The 22,826-nt window shown below is 31.5% G+C and overlaps 1 protein-coding gene across 1 annotated transcript in view; it reads left to right on the top strand.

Moving 5' to 3' along the window:
* Positions 1-22,826, top strand: part of LOC142354209 (uncharacterized) — a 135,389-nt gene that overhangs the window by 23,631 nt on the left and 88,932 nt on the right. The window contains exon 2 of the mRNA XM_075406462.1: positions 3,825-4,002. Within this exon, the coding sequence (XP_075262577.1) occupies positions 3,825-4,002 (178 nt within the window). The remainder of the gene's footprint in view (positions 1-3,824; positions 4,003-22,826) is intronic.

Here is a 22,826-nt window from a genome sequence, read left to right as displayed (position 1 = left end):
TTTCATTAAAATTAGTTTGTTAGACAATATTACCTCAACACCTGCATTCCAACACATTTACAGAAAATCGATTTTTGTCTATACGCAAAGTTGTTTCTCATATTATTAATTGCAAATAGATAATGTGTTCAAAAGTGAAAAAAACACACGTTTTTGGGATTGGATTTTAAAATTGTGGAATCTCTGAGAACGAAAAAAAGGTAATATATAATGACAAAAGCTTTTTCATTGACACCTGAAACACACATGAGAAAATTTGGTCACAAAACTCGTGGTCGAAAAAAGTAACCAATATTTCTTTTGATTTGCGGAGCATATATCTTGATGTTATAAGCATTGCAAAAAGTTATTACTAGCCGCTAGTTACTGTTTAGTTTAGTCAATTTTCAAAATAATTCCAGAGAATAAAATTCAATAAAATAAAAATCAGTGTTTTTGCAGCGAAAAAAAATCATAGTCACCGAAGGTTTAACGTCTTGGTTTTATCAATGACATGAAGCTGATGTGAGACGAAGAAGTGGAAAAAGTACCTCATCGACTTACGCAAAATTTTTTAATGTAAATCAGTAAAATTATACTGGATGAAACAATGAGTTAGCTGTCGAAAGCAGTTAATTTTAGTAATATACACTGTTCAGTATTTTTACAGGGGTTTAAAAAAAACTATTTGCTACGCTCTTACAACATCTTAGACTTTTAAACTGTCGTTTGTTTAATGCCTTTTTATAGCACTAATTTCTGACTAATTTACAATTCAATAATTTTTATGAACTACACCTATAAGTTATTCCTTTTTTCATATATTCGATATCTTTTACCATTCTTATGAGTTCTTGAGAAAATTAACATTGTTCTTTCGCAACCGAAACTTTCCGGTTTTTTTTTAAATTTTTTTTTGCACGGTGACTTTGTCAAAAAAATTTGACAAGAATCGTTTATGATATTAGTTACAAATGGTAAATCCGATAAGTTTACAATTACTTAGAAGAAACTTGATATCTTGTCTTATCTTGTTCTCAAATAAAAAATTCAACTCTCTTTTAAACAGACATTTCTTTAGTTATCATAAAATGTCGATTCAGTTAAGAGCAACTTGTAAAAGCTCTGTTTATACAATATTTTCTTCTGCTGACTTATTTTTCTGGACTTTTATTTTTTTCTTGTTGATCAAGTAGTCTTTTAAAATCTCTGACCCATACATTTTGAAATCAAATAAACATAGTAAAGTTGATTCTAAATTCTACATTCAACTACAAATAAACGCTTTTGGTATTGTGAATCAATAAATTTGTCTTGAAAAATAAATTTGTCAAAATCAATTTCTCTTAAATTGTCTTGAAACAATAAATTTGTTTTTACTATCTCTTCTAAAACAGTCAAATCACAAGTTACTCCAAGTATAAAGCTTTCATGAGCAAAAAAGTGGAAAACTGCAGCTTGAAGTTACGATCACGTGCACTGCATGCTTACAAACGTTAAAAGAATATATATTCAAGTTAGAAACTCATTACTTAGTCTTCTGATGAGTTACAATTTTCCATCATTGATTCTCATCAATTTCTTCTAAGAACAATTGATTGGGACTCTGCTGGAGGTTCCAACAAATAGTCCGGATTTGAGTCCAATTTAAAAACTGTGATCAATTATGTATACGTGCAATTTTTTAAGGAAAATTATGGGAAAGTGTCAAAATTTGCGTCAAAATTACTGCAGATATCGTTAGAGATCTTCATTGAAATTGTACGCACCGCTTGTTAGACGTTAATAGAGCTACGTGCATAATGAGGCTTTTCTAGAGAATCGAATTGAGCTGAAAAATTATTTTTTTCATGTCTGCCGCTTTTTGTTCAAACTTCTGTTGTAGATAGCTTTTTGGTGCCATAATGCATAAACGCTAATTTATTTTGAACAAAATTTTTTTTTTAAAAATTTGACCAAAAAAAGTTTTTTTTGGAACTATATGTTGTATTTTTGACTATTTTTCTTTTTTTCACAAGATATCCATTATATGATGAAATATTCCACACAAACGGGTAATTATTGGGCGAAAAATCCAGTTTTTAATTTTTCAAACTGTGCGGTTTCAACGTTTGAGCAGTGACATATCCGACATGTTCAGCCGAGAATAAAAGTGCCCAAAAGTAACAATGGGCAAATGTTCCTATTTGAGGCAGAGTATTTTCAGGACGTTTTTGAGCGTTTTTAACCTTTTAAAAGAATTAATCATCTCTGACACTTTTAGTCACAGCAAACAATTTTGCCGTTCAATTGCAACAATACTTGCAGCAATTTTGACCTTCACGACGGCCTAAATTACAAATTTCCATCTTTGAAGGCTACCTTCAAATAAACTGTAAACTTCTTTAGAACAAATAGTTAAATTGTTTAATTTAACATAGGTACTTTTCCTAAATATTTTGTCTCAACTCACCCCCTTGTTTTAGCTAGGAGAAATTTAATCCCGGTAAACCAATTTGCGGTTAAAATTTCACTCGTGTTAAAAACAAGCGAATTCATCGCCCAATTTCGGGATTAACAATTTAGCCGACGGTGGGATTAGAAAACGACCCAAAAAATAGAGATTTACCGACAACCAAAAAAATGAAAATCTAAAGTCAAGTCAACAAATCTGACCGGGCAACTATTGTTGTGATTGGAGCTATTTTGACCAATTAGATTTGTCGACCAATCAGAATTAAGCTGTGGGCTATATTTATCACTTTTTCAATTAGGCTAAACACCTTGTCGGCCAATATGTAAGATAAACACCCTGTCCCCCCCCCCCCCTCCCCCCCCCCCCCCCTCCCTCCCCAACCAACCCCAATTTTGAATTCTATAATGGCAATGACAGCTATTAGTTTTCAAGTTGCTTCTTTTTTCACCCCACCCTTTAAGAATTTAAATCTATCAGACCTGAAAATTTAGCGACAGATAAATTAAACACACTAAAAGCCTGCGAGTACTAAAAGTGTAAATTAAATTGGATTAAAAGTAAGGATAAATCTCTTTAAAATCAGTTAGTTTTGGGAAAAATTCTGCCTCAGGTTTTCCCTCAAAGCCGATTCACAAAAACCGCTAATCGATTTTTTTCCGATTAACTTACATCTACACAGTCTCAAAATTAGTTTTTATTTTTCTACCTACAAAAGACAGAACAATTGTACTACTTTTTCAATGCTAAAAAGTTTGAACTAATTTTGAGTGTCTCATCACTTTGTAATTTTGTTACCAAGGATTTTTTTGATACTCGAGCTGGGACATCATAATTCGAAATTCAGTTTTCTGAGAAACAACAATTTTCTGAAAAAAAATTCTGCATAGTGCTCACAATGGGCTTTGAATCACGGCCGCCATATTTTTTTTGGATTTTAGATTTTCAAGTTCTGGTTTCATTTTTTTCGATCTTAAATTCGTAGAATTGTAGGAAAGTTATCGCAGGAAAAAAGTTTTCCATGGAATTGATATTGTTTGCGATTGTTACAATTAAATAGAATTGTTTAAATTGGTTAATTGGGTTAAAAGTATAGTAACCTTTTATATTTATTACCCTCTTTTTCTATTATTAAACATTATTTATTCATAAATGGATTTGATCTGGTTAATTTATAAGAATAAATTGAAGATTAGTAAATTTATTCATGCTCACAAATAATTTTTATTCGTTTATTTATAATTTTTGAAGCTCTTAAAAGTATACCAGATTCGCGGCATCGTTATTTACAATCAAAATCACGAGCTCAAAAAAGTTTAGTTAAAGAAGTTGCATATTTGAAGTTACCCGACCAACATGAATATTATACCGAAAATAATAGATGTGATTTCAGAAGAAATTAAGGGTTTTAACTCGGCCGAATTTAACGAGAGCAACTCGGCTCAGAAGGAAACCGATCTTTACTCGACTTCGGTGCCCAAATTTGCACACCTCTGTGTAGGTGTGTTTATGTTGTTTATTTGCTTGATTGGATCGTTAGGAAACGTGAACACAATCTACGGATTTCTCAGGTGAGAAAAAATCAGATAAATATTTGTCATCAACCGCCGTTTTAATGTGAAATTACAGACAAAACAACTTCAGTGAGCCACCTCACCCGATAGGGCATGACGTGTATAAATATGAATTTTAAACCTGTATAAACCCTCCATAGCAATTGTGCTGGACCCACATTTTATTAGTACAGACCAATAAAAACATTAATTATTTTTTTTTGAAAAATAGTGTGAATATTAGTATGATCACACATTTTACATATAATATTGTTCACAGGTAAAAAGCTGCAGATCTAGCAACTCTTAATTCTTAAGGATAAAATTTCAAAACATAAGCGTAGCCGGAAGACTTCTGATTTAAACCGCCACTCTATACAATCAATTGTACTTTTCATATGGTAGAGAAAAAGAAAAATCCAAATGAAAAAAGCAGAAAACAAAAACACTCTACAAATTGTCACCTAGTTGAGAAACATTCGGTTTTTAAACTTATGAAATCGTCGGTATCGTCGCTTTTTCCAGCCAAAAACGACAAAAAATTCCCAAAATTTCTTAGTCAACAAAATAAACTTATAACGAAACCAAAAAACCTGTAAAAAAAATTACAGAAAACGCGATCAATTATCCATTTTAGGGCCAAATTTCAAGAGAAAAAATACACGCTGCGTTTTGTTAAATGATCAAACATATGTTTTTTCGTGCGTTAGCAGATGCTTTGCATAAATCTATTCGTAGGTCTACACAGATGCCATGGTTTGAAGAGAACTGAAAAGCGTTTTGCTAAGCGCAAAAATGGCTTTCCACTAAGTGTTTCGTATTAGTTCATTTGTTTCTCATGACAGACAAACTTCAAGTTGATCCAATTTTTGCGATAATTCATTTTCTTTAGCATTACCACGAAGGTTTCCTGTGTTCTTAAACCAACATACGGACTATTTCTTACGTATGAAAACTAAAATACCGAAAGTGTTTTACGTCTACTAACCGAACATACCGAATTTGTTTGAGCTGAAAGAAAACGAAGACTTCTCTCGTTCCCTACCGAACATACCGAATCTTGCTAAACAGAACATACCGAAGCTTCCTTGCGTTGCAGTTCAAACATTTCGACGTTTTCTTACGTTTGAATCGGAGCATGCTGAACAAACACCAACGATTTCTCACATGGAAAACCAAAAACTTGCGTCGTTTTTGCTCGGTCTTCTCAACTAGGTAGGGTACTCCAAAAGAACTGTCATCACATTAATACGTTCTGTTTTTTGTTTCAGCTGGTGAGTTTTGACATGATAGATGATAGATAAAGCAAAAGCGAAAATGAAGAATAGAGAAAAATCTAATTTTATCATAGTTTTTTCTATTCGAGTTGCAAAGTCATATCCATTGTTCAAAAATGAAAAATTATGACATTGTTGGAGTCAGCAATGCGGCCAAATAAACTTTGAGCCCATTCCACTGCAAAAAAATGAAGAACCGTTATACAGTTCTCTAAATTGTTCCATTTGTTCGATGGCGCAGCATGGACTCAAACGTCTCCTCCTAACTATAAGACCTTGCTCACAAAGAGTTATTTTGTTCCAAAACTTGTCGGGAAAGCGCAATAAAAAAACAACTAGGTGGCCAACTGCACTTATTGGCAATAAGTGCCCAATTTAAGCAATTTTACTCAAGTTTCCTTTCATGACATAAACAATCATAAATTACTACTCATCAATTCAAAGGGTCACTAAATGCGCAGGGAAATACTATTTATAGCCACAAAAAGTCACCGAAGACAAAATGAGAAAACTAACAACTCCAGTTAAAAGGAACTGAAAACGAAAAAAAAACAGAAAATATAACAAAAACAGAAAAATCTGGGTTTCAAGGTCAAGCCAATTAAATGCTGAAATGGTCAAAACATGCTCCCTAGCGCACAAAAGTCTATTAATATATGTGTGAGCTAAACCATTAATTTTGTCAGCAAACCATTAAAATTAGTTTTGAATTTTGCAATCGTGAACAACAAATTTTGCTCGCTTTGGTGTAAGTAATGTCTTAACGAAAATCACGCGGTTGTTCTCTTTTTTTCATCTTAATTTTAATTTATATCACAAAGTTGAACTAAACGTTTTCATGTCAGGCGCGATTTCAAATTAGACATGCTGTTTCAGAACAATTCATCGGTTAAGATTATTAGATCAATATGACTTTTATTCAAGTAGTAAAAAAGTTGCAAATGTAATGATCTACGCCTAAAATAGTGGAAATTACACAGTAAAGACTTATTAGCATATTAGTCGAATGTTTCAATAAATGCAGTTTCAACATCGCAGAAAAAAAGGTAGCACAATTTTGTCTTTAAAAGTCAACTCGATTGTCTATTGATCGTTTTGATTCCTCTTTTTTGCGATATCATTGTTTTCCATCATGTACCAAAATTTAAACTGATCGTCGACCAAAAATAGCAGAATTTGAGAAGGCACATTGGAAATCCACATTTAGCAGATAAAATTAACAAATTTGCAAAAATAAAATTAAGATAGGTATCAAAATTTTAAATTGTTTGCCAATTGCTTTACATTTTTCGTGAAACAGCAGGATGCAATGGCAGCTTAAAAAGTTGATTTTGACTAAATTGGTCAAAATCCTATTAGTCCCAATTTTTGTGTATTCTGCTGAAATTTTGGATTGATTGACTCTGGTTCGCCGTTCTATCTAATTTAATTGACAGCATTATTGTCTGTCAGCAGTTGAAAAATTGTTGTGTAAACAACACCCAATCGCGTTCAATCCAGATTTAGATTAATTAGAGAAGCTTTCTTTTTTAAAAGGCAATTGCTAAATGTAAATAATTATAATTTGAGAAGTTTTATCTCATCTTCTTCTCAAAAAAGTATAATAGCATATCATAAAATGGCATCCATGGCTATGAGTATACAAAATAATTTAAATAAATAAAAATAAGTAAATAAAAGACAATATATTTATACGTCTTGTAGATCAAGCTAAACAAAAGTTCGGCAAGAGCGAATTTGGTCCAAGGTCTAATCAAATACAATCTCTACCCAGGATAACTTAGGTGAAAATTGGAATCTTTTCACTCGAAATTGCATGGTTTCTTACACCATGGAAATCCGGCCAATAAAATCTGGCGTAGGTGTTATTTTAGGGAAAACGTATTTAATTAGTAACACTTTCCATTATTATTATTAATCTAATCAAGTCAACGTCTATCATATAATTAGGTAAATTATTACTGATTCAAAAACAATTTTAATTAAAATAAAAATTTAGATTTTGTCAAGTTCTCCCAATAAACACGTTGAATTGGCCTTTAATTTGCGTTTTGCAAAACTTGTTATTACAAAAACCAGTTTTTTTTTTGACGACCAAGTTTCTAAGCAGAACCGTCAAATATTGTTCCAAACCCTCAAACAGAAATCAAAGATACTCTTAAGCAAATATTTATAAATAAAATTTCACTCTGATGCGACAAGACGGCGCATGTAAATTGAAAAAAAAACACGAGATTGGGAACTTTATGAAGTGGAGTCATAGCTTATTGTTGTAGATTATTTTGGTTTTTGAATTTTTAATTTTCTCAAATTTATGTGTTTAATGCATAATCCCTAACTTAAGAGTCTTTTAGTTTTCAAAAATTAGGATCGCAAAATGGAAAAATTTATAAGGCAAGAAACAAACAATAAGATCATGATCATACATCAGAAGGTTTCTGATAGCCTTTTGTTTCAATTTGTCCACAACGCGGTCTTTTCTATCAGAATTCTTTCAAAAAAGACATCGATATTAAATTTCTCACGTTTGCTTTGTGTTGGAGGGCATAAGAAATTATACAATGAACTGTTTTTAGGCAAGTGCATATAGTTGCATTTGTCAGTGTTTTCGGCGTTACATGATAATTTTATGTTAAATAAATGAAATTTATGGAAAATCTTATTTGTAAATATTTGCTCACAAATAAATTGGGTTTTTTTGTGTGTTTAAAACACTAATTGATATTTAGAAATTACTAGAAATTTAGAAATTTAGAAATTTAGAAATAGTTGAAGTGAACTAATTAACACATTTTAAACCAAAAAATTAAATATTTTTTTCATGTTTTCCTATTAAACGAGTTCAATTTGCCTAAAACATGCGTTTACAACACTTTTTTAAAACGCAAAATTATATTCGGGATGCCAAAGTTTCTAACCGGTAGAGACAAGAGTAATTTCCAACCACCAATTAGGTTTTTAAACCAACAAATAGTTACCTAAAATTTTTTTTAAATGCATATATACAAATTAATTTTTCCGTAACGCCTGCCTAATTATCATAACGTTAAGATTCATTGTAGAAAAGTGTGGCAAATGCCACTGTTGACAGACGTCTAAAAACAGATGACCATTTAGAGTATAAAATTGGTTACTTCAAACGCACAACAAAGGTTATTAGTTAAATTTTGATGTCCTTTTTCAATGAATTCTGATACGACAAGACAGCACTGGTAGAGAAATCGAGAGTACACGAAATCAAGAATTGTTTGAGCTGAATTCTTGTCTAATAGATTTTTCAACCCTATTTTTCTCAAAGTTAAATGAAGGGTGCGCAGTTCTTAATCCCGGCAGAACAGATTATACAGAATAAAAATCGAAATATCGAATAAAAAACAAAGATCTGTTCTATTTTTTAGGAGCAATGTAAAAAATTTAGCGCAATTTGATATGATTAGTAGTGTAGTAGTAGTGTGGTAAAGCATATGCTTATTGCTCAAAAATTATTTTAGAAACTACTATTCACAAAGACATTTTATTAGGATAACTTTTCGTAGAAGAAAAATTTTTCCCAGATCCGCCAGGAATTGTGTCAAAGAGCAAAAATACCGAAACTAGTCTGACATTAAAAGCTGGTTGAATACATTATTGTTTCATTTGCGTTGAGTCATGTTAAAGAATGAAGAAACATAATTTTAAATTCCTCAGCTGGAGATGTCTTTGGACGATATTTTCTAATGAGAAAAAAAAACAGATAAACTCATGGTTTTATCAAATCGTCAGTTGGTACACATTTTGAGCCTTCAATCCACTGTATTGGGTTTTTCAATACAAGCATATATTCTTCAGTGTTATGTTCATGACGAGCCCGGATTTGAGTCTCAGAGCACTTCAGCGCTGAACCAGCAGATTTCAAGTGCAAAAACTTAATTCAGTTCTGAAACATTGCATCTCCAGAATATTTTAAGTTTCTTTACTCGCACTTCTTTTTTCATTACGACTATATTGAGGTCAGAGAGGCCAGAGAGAACTGGCTTGTAAGTCTTTTCTGAACAAAATTGGCATGAGTTCTGACTTTCTTAGTTCCTTGGAGAGTATAGTTCTAAATGTCGCTTTATGCTTTTCGGACATATCTTTAATCTTGTTAAGTCATCATGGTCTGTCCTGCCGGAAGTATGAAAAGCCAACCAAATATAAACTGTTCACGTCAGCAGTTTTATATAGCTTGTCAGGAAGTTCTACTTTATTAACTTAAAGTTGACTAGAACTCAAAACCGTAGAACGAGTTTGAGTAGATAAGCCGTTAGCACGGCCAGTTTCCAAGTTAAAGAATTTCAAATTAATTCTGAATGTCAACTCGGCTTCTCTTAGCCAAAACTGGCGTACATTGGAACTTGTGTTTACTGTTTAGTTTTAGTATAGATTTTGTTTTTTTTTCTTTAAATTGTTCAAATTTCTGTAATTAATGTAAACTGTTCAATTTTCGTCAAAGAGTTTATTATCATTTGACATCATTAAAAAACGGTGCTTTCTACGTTGACAACCAAAATAGTTTATATATTTTGTTCAAACGCTTTTTTTTACATTTTTAAACAATAAACATTTAGCTACAGGATCTCAGGTAAGTTTTTCTGAAAACAAGTTGAAATTTTATGAAACGATTTTGAATATTATAGCAGGGTATTTGTGTTTTAGTTGAATATTAAAGAGATCATAGAGGTAGCAGCTTTCAAATTCAGTAAAAATGAAATTTTTTAATTCACAAAACATCACTAGAAAAACAAAAAAATGAAGTCAAAACGAGAATTGTAAATCTAGTCTAAGCGAGAAAGAAACCTTCTTTAGAGGCCAAAAATCCGTCCCCTTTCCTTAACGCCGTCTTGTTTTTTTTCCATTCTGGGACGATTCCGCCTTTTTTCTTGTTGTGTATCATATAAAGTCAAAACATCTGATAAACACCGAAAACATTATTGAAGTTTTTCATCACATTTTTTTTCCATTTGCCGTGTCAAGCTTTTCACTTCATTTATGATTTTTGCAGCTTTTTGCAAACAATTTTAGGTTTCATGGATTTGAGGGCTTTCCTCGGTTCGCTTCGTTTACTTTTGATTGTTTTTGTCAAGTGAGCGACAATAATAAACAATTTCCTGAAAACAATTGCTGCAACTTAACAATTAAATTGTTCTGCTGAAAAATTCGCTCTCCTATTATTTTCTTTGAAAACATTTATGGAAATATTGGCGTTGAAATGTTCTGTTATTTTTAGCCAATCACATCGCGCCCTCAAAAAAGCGCAATATTTGAATTTAAACAGAAGACGTGCAATGAAAAAGAGTTAAGAGTGGGAATATCTTCACTTTAAGAGTGGGAAAACCTTCAATGAATGGAAAATTAGTCGGCTGAACTTATTTCTCGCCTACGGAATTATTTCTTTGATTTTTATTTTAAAATATACCGACTTTTTGCATTATTTTGTGATATATCAAACTGTGTCATGAAACTATTTCGAAATTGATTTTAAAATTAATATTTTTGATTTTCTACCACTCTGCCTTTTTCAGTTGGCATTTTTTGAGTTATGAAAGGTTATTTGAAAATGTTATTTATAATTGCTTGCTATTCTGTTAACCAGTTATGATTATAATTCCCTCGTTTGTTGTTATTGTTTCCCAGTAAAAAAAAAGTTATCGCAATTTAAGCCTTGATTTTTTCATTCATTATTTACAAAGTTAAATTGAAGAAAAATATAGGGCTTCATTTATATTAAATTTCAAAAGTTATAAACAATTTTAAGTTTATCTATTTTTTCGTTTTTGTTTTTAATTTTGTTTACTTTTGATTTTTCTATCTGAACGTGATATATTTACAAAAGCTACACTCGATGTGAAAACAGAAGCTGTTGAATATTAAACTTCCTATTTAACCTCATTGAAAATAATAAATATTAAGTTAATCAATTCATTGTTAATTCAAATGTTAAATTAAAGATGCAGGATTTATTTGATAATTCTAATTAATCATTATTGCTCTTTATTTTTACAATAACTAAACTTATTATATATTTTGTAATTAACAATGACGTACCTGAACAACCACAATTTAAATGAAACAGAAATTAATTTGGGAATATTTTACAAACAAGTTCCCTATTATGTTCACTTTTTATCGGGCGTTATTGTCTTGTCGTTCATGTTCCTGGGAATAGTTGGAAACGCTACAACAATTATGACTTTTCTCAAGTTAGTTTGGAAATAAGTTTTCACAAATTACTGAAATGAAACTTGAAATATCAGAAATTCTTGCATTTCGCACGTGAACAAATTTTTCTATTCATAGCTTCGTGTGAACAAATTAGTGAATTTTTTATTGCTCTAGATTTTGTTTGAACATTGTAATAATTTGTAGATATTTGAATTTTCTCACTTTTGAGTCAGCTTTTTGAAAGTACGGGATATATTTTGTTTCGGTTAGTGGGCATATTATGTTTACATCCTCAAGAAGAATGTTTTATTTTTTTCAGCTATGTGCTATACGAAAACTCGAAAACTGCGAATAAATTGAAAATGGGGGACATCAAAAACACTAGGGGGAAGACGGAAAACCGAATAGATCCAAAGTATTAATGAGAAACAGTTTGAAGAAATAGATATCTTTATATTTTTTTCAGTTTTCTATTTCCAACCCGTCTAAAAAATTATTTGTCTATTTAAAAATTCGATTTCAAAAAATTTTTGCTCGCGCACTTAAATTATAACAAAGTTTTTGCAACTTTTCTGTTAGTTTATTTTAATCAAGTGCTGTTATAGCTTTGTTTAATCTTTAAGATAGATAGTGAAACCGATTGTTCGAAGCTAACATATAGAAAAGTTTTAAAAAATTTTGGAAATCCTAATTTTCTATTTCTAGCACTGTTTTAAGCAGCCAGCTCATTAATGTAATTGCAGGTAGCAGTCGTATATTTAAGTGGCGATTAAATCGAGACTTGAGGCGAGAAAAATGTTTCAAATATAAATGATAAACGCTATTGTCAATTTTCGGTCCAATAGAAAAATTACTCAATCTTAAGTTTTCAACAAAAAAAAATATATTCAATTTTTGAAGAGCTTCTGAAATATTGCCGAAAAACTCTGAACTCCTCCCCAACATCCCTAAATTCTTCAGAAACTCTTTAGAAAAATCTCATAAAAATGTAAAAATGAAAACGCAAAGAAAATTTACCCCTGGAAAAATTAATTTACTGCAATACTTTTCACTATTTTTTTAGCGTTTATCGGTGTTTTTAAAAAAAAATTATTAGCAGCATTACAGACAAGGTACCGCAACAACATTACGAGTTATGGCACGTTATAGATTGAAGCTGATGTAGCTCAAAAAATTTGAGACAATAAAATTTTGAGATTCAAACTCCCAGTCAGATTGCAGCCATCAGGCAAGAATGTAACATCACCCAATTAATTTTTAACTTTTTTCTTGTTGTCTGACTTTCAATTGTGATAGTTTTTTCATCAGTAGTCAGCTGCCAGTGTGAATCAGCCAAACTGAGTTGTCGTCAGCGCGTTTTTTAATGACGTGGTACTCAGTTTCAACGTATTTTCTACGTTTTTTGAGGTCCTGAAGTTTGCAAAGCTGATGCAAGACTATTTATTCCATTTCGAGTGTTGCGGGTGACCATTTCTTGTACCCCAGTCCTTTGATAATGTCTCGAAGTTGATGCCGGTGCTTATTATTTGGCCTCCGCTGTCTCCTAGCGTGAAACCGTGGCCTGTTGTCAAGCCACTATAATTGATATCAATGCTTCACTCTGTATCTATTTGTTGGAAAAAGGGTGTTAAGAGATATATTTTGCAGCAATTGTCACAACACGCGTTTGCCTGCATTAAAATGAGCATTAGTTGTCTCATTCAAGAAGCCTGATAAAAGCTACTGCTCAGTATAGACAAAGTGCATTCCCAAGTATTTCTAAAATCTTGTGCATTCCCACAGAGTTTTGCTGTGCTGCGTCTAGTTTCAAGTTGCTTTCAACTGGTGCTTTATTATGTTTGCAGTCTTGCATTTTGAACTGTTCTTTTATGCCTTGTGTAAATATTTTGTCTTACAGTTATTTTTTTCTTAATTTTTCTTTTCTGTAAAAAAGTCAAGGTTTCTTCTTCTGTCCGTTTCAATTTGCGGATCTCGTGATTATACCAATTTCTTAATATACGTTTCCCTAGTTCCTGCATTAACTAAGCTGTTAACTCAATATAAGATGGAAACTTTTTCTTCTCTAGTCGTTTTTTTCGAATTTTGGCACCTGAAAGCAGTCTTTCTTGTTACTGTCAAAACATTGCACAATTAGAAAAAACGGGATTGAATTATATCAATTTTTGGCTGCTTTGCTTAATATGTACAATGAGTTTTTAATATTGTAAACATACTTTTGTCCATTATATCCTCATTTTACTTCTTCTATTTTTTGAAGCAAGTAAATTACTTTTTCAAGCCTTTGAATGAAAAAAGCTATTTATTTGGCTAGCTATTAAATCTAAAATAGATTTAGAATTTAAAATCTAAAACTTTTAGAATTTGATTAATGACGCAAAGTTTTCAAGATACTCAATTTTTTATCTCTTTAGAAGCTGTTATTCCACTTTGAGTTTTGAAACTTGTGAATATTTTCATCTGTTTTTGAGGTTCATAAAATTTGCTGGTAGCTTTTACTGCAAGTTTGCAGAGGTACTTGAAACTTTTCACAATTTTTGCTGCTGTTTCCCACCAACAGTGTTTGATATTTTTTGATCTTTTCGTCTCCTCTTACTCTAACCAAAAAAGCATGGCCTGTTAACCACATGCCGGTATAGATTTAACTTGCCTATCACATGATGCCTAATTGGCATCTTATTTTTACTTTTTTGACAGATAAGGAACTTTACGGAGGCATTGGTTATATCCAATTACTGAGATCTAAGGATTGAGTTTGACAAAATTACTTGCTTCTAGTTGCAAAAATAGACAATGTTTTAACTGTTTAACTGCACTTGAAGCTTCAGTATTAGTACTATTTTGTTTTTGTTGAAAAACTTTGCCTTTAATGCTTTTACTACTGCACTCACATGTATCCTTAATGTTATCTTCTGCTTCGTCTGAATCTGAATCTATGAATGAAAATCTATTCCTTCAATTTTATTTGTTAAATCCTTACAAACTGCTTTTGTTAAATTTTACTTTTTTATAAGTAACAGTTTGACCTGTTTTCTGTTTTGCAGTAAAAAGCCTGTAGTAATAATTAAATATCCGATAAAGAGCCCCTTTAATGCTCTTGTGTGAAATTTTGACTCCTCACTAGCATGTCTGTCTTTAAAATAGGCTGAACAACCAAATACTTTTTTTTACTTCCCGGTTAACTGTTAGAAATCGTGTTGCAATGTTCGATGGAAAAACAAAAAAAAAATGTTTGTTTTTGATAATGCTGATAGCAATGCTGCCTACTTCTGCAGAGAATAAAGAGTCTGCAGATCACTACTCACAAATTTAACAAATACAGGTTAACAAAATTTCAAAAAAAATCGAACATATCAGTTTTTAATCACCGTCATAGACGAAGTAACCGACAATAGGAGAACAAGATTACCGAGGCCCGTCAAAAAGAAAAATCAAATAGTTTGACAAATGTTAAGGTTAAAGTAAAATTAAGATCCTCAGTGATACACCAAAACCTTGCCTCCCAACTTCTACATAAGTGATTCTGACGTGATGAGACCACCACAGTAATTTTCTGATAAGACATTTAGCCAAACTACATCTCCGGAAGTTGGGGCAATCCGCCAGTACTTGATCCATCAAAATCAGAGCGCCGGATCTCTACAACAGTTGGTCCATTCTGAAGATGACCTTTCTGGTACATTTTTAAGTACTGCAACTCAAAGGGTTGACATATGAGGTTTTTGTTGAAAGTGAGTACACAGAAGTTGAAAGTGAGTACACATGATGCACAGGTTCAAGTGAAGTGTTATGTTATAGTACAGAAAGCAACTTTTCGTTATAAGATGGAGATAGTACGAAATTATTGTTGATTATAAGAGATTATAGTAAAGTTCACGTATTGCGGACTAGTTGGCTCAGAGTTGGCATAGAAAGAACATAACGCCCTCATTATGCATAAATCACTATTAATCTTCATAATAACCAATCTGAAATATTTATGGATGGGTTGAGGTGCAAACCAAACTAGATTTATCATTAATAACTTGCTTAATGCAAAATAGTTTCACACAATGGAAAACACTAGAAGTTTCAATGAAAAAAATTTTAGTCTTTTTATCCACACCCCAAAAATAATCTGATGGATTCTTTTATAGTGTTGGTTGCTGGATAACGAAATTGGTGGTAAAATTGTCATTAATTTTTCAATCGATGAAGAAGTTATCAAGTTTTCTGAATGAATAAATTGCGAGAACAGTACTAATGTTTATCAAATATTTATGTGACAAGGGTGCTAGTTTTAAATAAAAGTGAACCAAAATTTAATCAGATACAACAGATTCAAGTTGGGTGCTTGGAAACATCAAACGATTACTACTTCAGTTTTTTTTATTTCATATGATACTTTGTATTTTTTTTTGGAAGAGGGTCTAATTATCAGATTTTTTAAATGCATTCTAGTTTTTTATCGAGATTGAGTAATAACAACCGAATTGGTGAAGAACTTCATGACTTTCTTTAACTTGGTTCACAAAAAAAACACTTAATGTGTGAATTTTGTTCAACGGGTTGCTTCCTATTATTTTTTGTAGGACAAAATCAGCAATCTGTGCTAAACTTGAACCACTCCAATCCCAACCATTTTTAGCTGACGGTTGATTTCAACTTTTTGTTTAAATTGCGAATTTCAACCTGTGACGATAACCCTCATTTTTAACGGTGAGCATGCAATTTTAAGGATTCCGGAACATATTATCAGGCAATATTTTTCAATTATCTTTAAAAATCTTAAATTTTGGAGAATAGTCATCCTTAAAATCAGTTTTATTAAATCCCATTTTAAATTATTTGATAAATTGAAACTTTCAATACAAACGGCCTTGACCAGCAAAGATGTTAACAACAGAGTTTTCAGCAAAGGGGCGCTTTGTTCTAGTTAGTTTCTTATATAACGCATTTTTAGATAACAAACGTGCTTAATTTTATCTTCCTTTTAAAATTTAAACACTTTTGTAATTTAATAACCTAAACTGCTGTTGTTTTTTTCACAATTTCTTATAAAAAACCTGGCTGAAATCCTCGCTTTTGAAGCAATAACAAGTTAATGTTAAAACGTTTAATATACTGATTTATATTCTGTAACACAATTATGTTTGGATCGTTTTTTAATTAATAAATATTGTTTCCAACAGAATAAATCAACTGCTTTTGGAGTAAGGAACAGTATTCAAAATAAAGCACTGTTCTGCGTGACCTTGAGACTGAAATTTATTTTTGTCATATTGGTAAACATAATGCAAATATATATTAATACAAAAATTGTTGGTGGCTTTTCTGAAAGTAATCTGCTCTAGAAAAATCTAGAGATCAAAAAATTTTTATTGAAAATTAAGTTGCCCAAAAAACATTTTGACATCTCCAATTTCAGCGATCTCCTTAAAGCAAAAGTCTTTACTGTGTTTTTATATGGAATCTTTATTTAATTATTTTAATTTTTACCAACTACATTTTGTAAAATTTTTATTATCAAAAACTTGCGAGGGTGCTTTAACAAAACATGATTAGTGGAAGGGAACTTGATAACGGCTAGGCATTAAATTGGAAAACAAAACAATTCCAAGGAAGTTGCTTCTACAAGTTGCTTCCAAATAATTTTTGTATGAAAAAATCAACAAAATATGCTGAGCTTGAGCCACTCCAATCCCAATTATTTTTAGCTGACGGTTAATTTCAACTTTTTTTTCAAATTGCGAATTTCAACCTGTGATGAAAATTTTCATTTCTTAGAGGTGAGCATGCAATTTTCAGGATTCCGGAATATTTTATTATAAGTTTTTCATTTGTCTTTGAAAATCTTAGCTTTGGGAGGACATTAAACTTTAAAGTAAATTTTATTAAATCATATTTGAAGTTTTTTGATGAACTGAAACTTTCAAAACAAACTCTTTTGGCCTTCATTGAGTTTTCAGCAAAGTGGCGTTTTGTTCTAGTTAGATTCTTATATAAGGCTTTTTTAGATAACAAAAGTGCTTAGTTTTATCTTCCTGTCTTTATAATATACACGTTTTTGTAAATTAACACAAAAAAGTTGAATTTTTTTTGTTTTTTCATATTTTTTTTTATCAAAAACCTGGCTAAAACTTGAAGCAAAAAACAATCTATTGTTAAAATGTTTTGCATAATGATTTAGTTTCTGAGTTACAATTATTTTTGGAACAATTTTCTAATTAATAAATATTTGTCCAAATTAAATCAACCTCTTATGGAGTAAGGAACAGTATTTACTGAAGAAAAAATCAAAATTTTATAATTTTCGCTATATTTATGTACGGGCCCTAAATGATTGTGAGTGTAAAATATGCTTTTGAATTACATGGGACATGAGCAAAATAATTGCTCCCTGGACTGTTTAGTAATAAGATTTCTACAAAAATAGATCAATGGGAGCTGTAGGTGTGTTGTAATTATTTTTCAGTCGTTATTTTTTTATCCGTTACTTTGTTGGTTTACCCAACAGAAATTGCCTTATTTGTTACACCGCTTTTGGTGGTGAATGTACTCGAACTTGTAATTTCCGCCAAACATGTTTAAAGATAATACCAGTCAAGGGGGTTGGACTTTCGTGGCAGCAAGCTATTTTAGTTCGAATTGCTTTAAATCTCGAAATGTCTGTCACTATTATTCACAGTTAGAATTTTTGTATTTGTGTGAAAACAGAAAAAAATTTGTCACTATATTTTGCGGTTATAGAATGTAATAAAAAAGATTTAGCCTGAAATTTTTTTGTGTGGTTTTTTTTAATTATGCAAAATTTATGAGATACTTATTTTTATCAAGAGCTGAGATATAGTTAAGTGCTAATCAGCTATCAGTCATTTAGTCAGCGGGACTGTTATGCAATAATCTAGCATGACATAGAAAAATTACATAACAAATAACATTGAAAAATTACATAACAAATAACATTGAAAAATTACATAACAAATAACATTGAAAAATTACATAACAAATAACATTGAAAAATTACAAGAAAAAGGGCCAGCATGTCTACGACGATAAAGCTTTCGCCCAATTTTGTCTCCTGGCCCTCAAAATATTTCCACTGCCCACGTTTTCTGACATTCTATTGGAAGTAGAAGAAAGAAATTACTTATTTTTGAAAAGACAATAAATTGGGACTGAGCTCTAAGCTTGCTTTAAAATTTTGTTCACTTTATTAACTTATGAGATCGGTAGTATTTTGTCAATTTTTCGCGGCGAACATTTTACATTTACCAAATTTCAGATAAATTTCACCCACTGAGGTCAAAGCCCAGACAGAATTATGTTAAAACCAAAAATGTACCAATTTCGTAGAAATCATATCTTAATTATCAGGCTGTGGATAATTCTTAGAGAAGCTCTGAAGTCTTTTCACTTTTGATATCAGAACTTCAGTTATTTATTTATTACATTGGCCTGGATTAAGACATAGGTTAGTACTTTTTCATGTAAACTATCATTCTTTCAGCATTCCTTGATTATTCGGGTTTCAAAATGTTTGTAAATGTCTATCCCTATGAATTTTGCGATTTTGGGTTCTTTGAAAATCGGTGTGGCCATGCAGGCATATTAATTTTTTTTAAATTACCTTTTCACCTGACATAATTTCAGTTTTGACTTTAATTAAATGAAATTCAAATTCAACTGCATTTCGGTGTGGTCATTAGTTCAAATAGCAGCACGATTTTGTAAAGGATCATTTTCTGTCTTTTGAATGTCCCCCCCCCCCTTTAGTGGGAATGTATAAGAATACACCCCCCCTTCCATCTGCTATTTTTACAAAATTTAGCTGTTTATATTAGAGGGTAAGTTAGAAGTGGGTGACATAATAAATCAGTCATTTTTTAAAATTTTTCTGGACATCGAATCAAAATTTCGATCAGCAGAAATAGATATTAATATTTAAACAGCTGCCGGCGAAACTTTTTCAAAGGAAAACTCGCATCAATTTTGGCCACAGCTTGAGTTAATTTATCCCAAGTGTCTATTGTCCGAGTATTCATACTAAATATGAGCAGCGCTAATCTAAAAATTCATTTCTCATCTAAAATGAATTCGCCGCTCTCAAAATATTGATTATTCGTTCTAAATAATATATAGACTAATTCATTGTCTTTGTCGAGAAGACCTCTCAACGCGCGCAGATGATTTTATTTTATTTACTGAACTGAAAAGTAATTCAAAAAATTTGAGAACAAACAATTTAAATGTTTTGCTGAACAACGAACCGCCTGTCTTCAATATATCAAACTCTAACTTTAAAGTTATCAGATTTTGCAAAAAATGGTAATTCATTTGAAAAACAAATTTTTAGAACAATTATTCGACAATGTTCGACAACTTAATTCAATTAATGAAGCGGAACTGTCTAATTTTTGAACCTTTACAACAGATGTAAAAATTTTTCCTTGACCTATTTTGATAGAGTTCTTTTTCATCCCATCCTGAAATTCATTGGTTATACAGATTTTCTAAAAAAAAATAGGTGCTTTTAAATATTATACTATAAATCCCCCCCCCCCCCCGTTTTATGAGTACACAAAAAGAACCTTTTAAACGGCCGAATACTATTGGATCAACAAAAGGCTCATACGAGTTGTCTCAAAATAAACGAAAGGATTGAAAGTTCCTGGGACCTTACTGTAAGTCCGGTCGTTTTTCTGCACCATTACGACGCAGAGGTATACCCCAAAATTTCCTCCCTAGTAAAATTGGCTCGAAAATTAGATACAAACAATGATCGAAATTAGGAGAAATGCTTTGTATCTTACTTTTCGCAAAAGGGGTTCCGCCAATTGTGCGAAATAAAAGAACATTCGGTGCGAAAAGTAAGTTACAAAACTTGCAGCACGTTTCCGCTCAATTTAGGTATCTATTATTAGCGCGCATTTTGAGCATGCAATGAGCAGTTTAATAAAGATTTATTTGCAGCTTTCGAAGCTTTAAAGTGCTTAAAATACATGCAACCACAAAAACTGATTTTTTTCCGAAAAATCCCTCGCACATCAAAGGCTTTGTATATCAATGTAGGACTGGCCGGTTTTAATAAGTAGTAATAATTAGTACTAATAAGTAGTAACAAAGTAGTAATAAAATACTACTAGTAGTTTTAAGTTAGGCTTAATTAAATAAATAGTAATTAAATTAGGCTTAATTGCGGGTTATATGCGAAATCGAGCTACATTGCGTGCGAAAAATTTATACATAAATGGAGCAGATGAGTGATACAAGCCGTGCGAAATTTAGGTTATAAAATTTGTACTTGTATTTCGCGGCTGAGATTAGGACACTTTTGCGAACACGGGTTGCTGATTTCCCTTCCATTTTGCCGGGTTCTGCTAAAATAGCTATTTTCCGCAATATTGTTCCATTTTCAATGTGTTAACATAGTAAAAGCGAACACGAAATACACGCATCGGGCATATCTGCCCGTGACGATTTGGGTATACCTCTGCGTCGTAATGACGGTTCTCTACGTTTTGTTATCCCTATCTTTGTCACATTTTGGCGCTTCAATAAATCAGTGGTCGAGTTTTTCACTTTTCGAGAAGCATTTTTGCGGAAAATTGAAGTACTGAAATTCAAATTCTGTTGTTTTAAAGTTCATCTCAAAGACTGTTTGATTGAGGTGCTTCTTTTTATTAATGTAAAAGTGTAACAAAATTTTAAGAGAAATGACAATATTCATTTATTTAATCTTCTTCAACTTTTGTTTAATGTTTTTTGTACCTTAATAAAAAAAAGAATCAATGCAAAAATCTTTGGGATGAACTTTAAAAATTCACCAATCTTTCAAACTCAATTTGTCTTTTTCAGTTTGAAAAATGTCTGCATAATTTTATTCACAATTAACAAAATGACTGGAAAACCATTTTTGAGAAGTTATTAAAAATAGTTTGGGGTTTGTTTGGTCTGTGAAGTTTTGCCAGCGTTCTAGAGCAAACGGATGAAGCCATTTTGACCTCAGGGGCTCTTTTTTGTGACTATTTTGCCTTGCGCGTTTTATTTTCAGGATGAGTTATTATTGAAATACTTTGTCGTCATCAGCACTAGTATATGTTTGATTTAAAAAAATTGAGATAACTTTTTCAGTTTTACCCGACCTCAATTATCAAAAAAATATCTTCTTTTTAAAAAATTACAGGCAAAAACACTAATTTGATTATATTCCATTAAATTTTGATTATTTTTTCCATATAGTTCCTTGACATTATAGTTTGCGTAGTTTTTTTAGGTCAAAACCACAACAGAAAAGAAATTTCGTCTAGAATATCTCACCGCTAATTTTGAGTCTATTTAGCTTACCTACAATTTCAACCAATTTTTTTTTACCTCAATAATATTCTGTAATTTTGATTGATTATTTTATTTATTCTTAGAACTGATTGGAAAAGTTTCTCAATTTTCAGTTATGCTTTGACGCCCGCCTTGACTTGAAAGGAATGCTTTCCAGTCCAAATAAAAATTGATCACGCTTCAATGCTACCACGAAAAACGGTGCAATTGGTTTAGAAATCAAACGTTTTGTTTTCATTCTAACCTCAGAAATTGGTCAATTAAATTCAACAGTAAACAGTTTAGTGGTAATTTGGTTTTATTGCTGGAAAACACTTTATTGCTTCAATGGGGGGATAAATAGTGGTCTTAGAGCTGGGCCCAGTTAGACTTTCACATGAACTAATTAACCCTGTGTCCTCTGACCTAAGCTTCCCTTTTTTACCCATAAAAGTCATGAAATTTAGGAAGCCTAATCTAGGCAAGCTTGGTTAATATACTGATACGCTTGAAACCCTATCACAGGATATAGACGCAAGTTCACTTGTGCTTTTTGGGGCGTAGATTATTAGGAGAAAGCTCGATTAGGCGACGATCAATTTTGTAGCTATTAGGGAAAAAATGTGAATTAAATTTGTGTACAAAAATTATGCGAAAACTAATTAAAGCACTTCAAAAATCCACGGTACTGGAATATGTACTAGACATTGCAAATTACTCAAGTGTCCACTAAAAATTGTCCTTTTCATGAAAATTAGAAGACAAAATATATGTAAAATGCTCTAATTTTTCAACCCTTTAGATCATTTTTACATTCCATAGTTGCGAGATTGAATTAAGCTGAAATGCTGCAAATTTTCAATATGCAATATAAAAAACTTTTTCTGGGTTTTTGAAAGTTATTATCATGTTATGTCAAGCGGATTTTGAAGTACGTCTTTAGGTGTTTTAATCAGTTTTTGCATAATTTCCGTAAAAAGTTTGTTTAAAAACTTCGCCTAATGGCGACAATAAAATGGCCGCGAGCTTTCGCCTTTTATCTTTCCGTCCCCTCTTATTTCCTTTCTCAGTTATTTTTGTATTTTGTTAATT

The sequence above is a fragment of the Convolutriloba macropyga genome, chromosome 15 (assembly GCF_964194025.1).
Source record: "Convolutriloba macropyga chromosome 15, txConMacr16.3, whole genome shotgun sequence".
In the NCBI taxonomy this organism is placed as follows: Eukaryota; Metazoa; Xenacoelomorpha; order Acoela; family Convolutidae; genus Convolutriloba; species Convolutriloba macropyga.
This window is presented reverse-complemented; position numbering and strand designations above follow the sequence as displayed.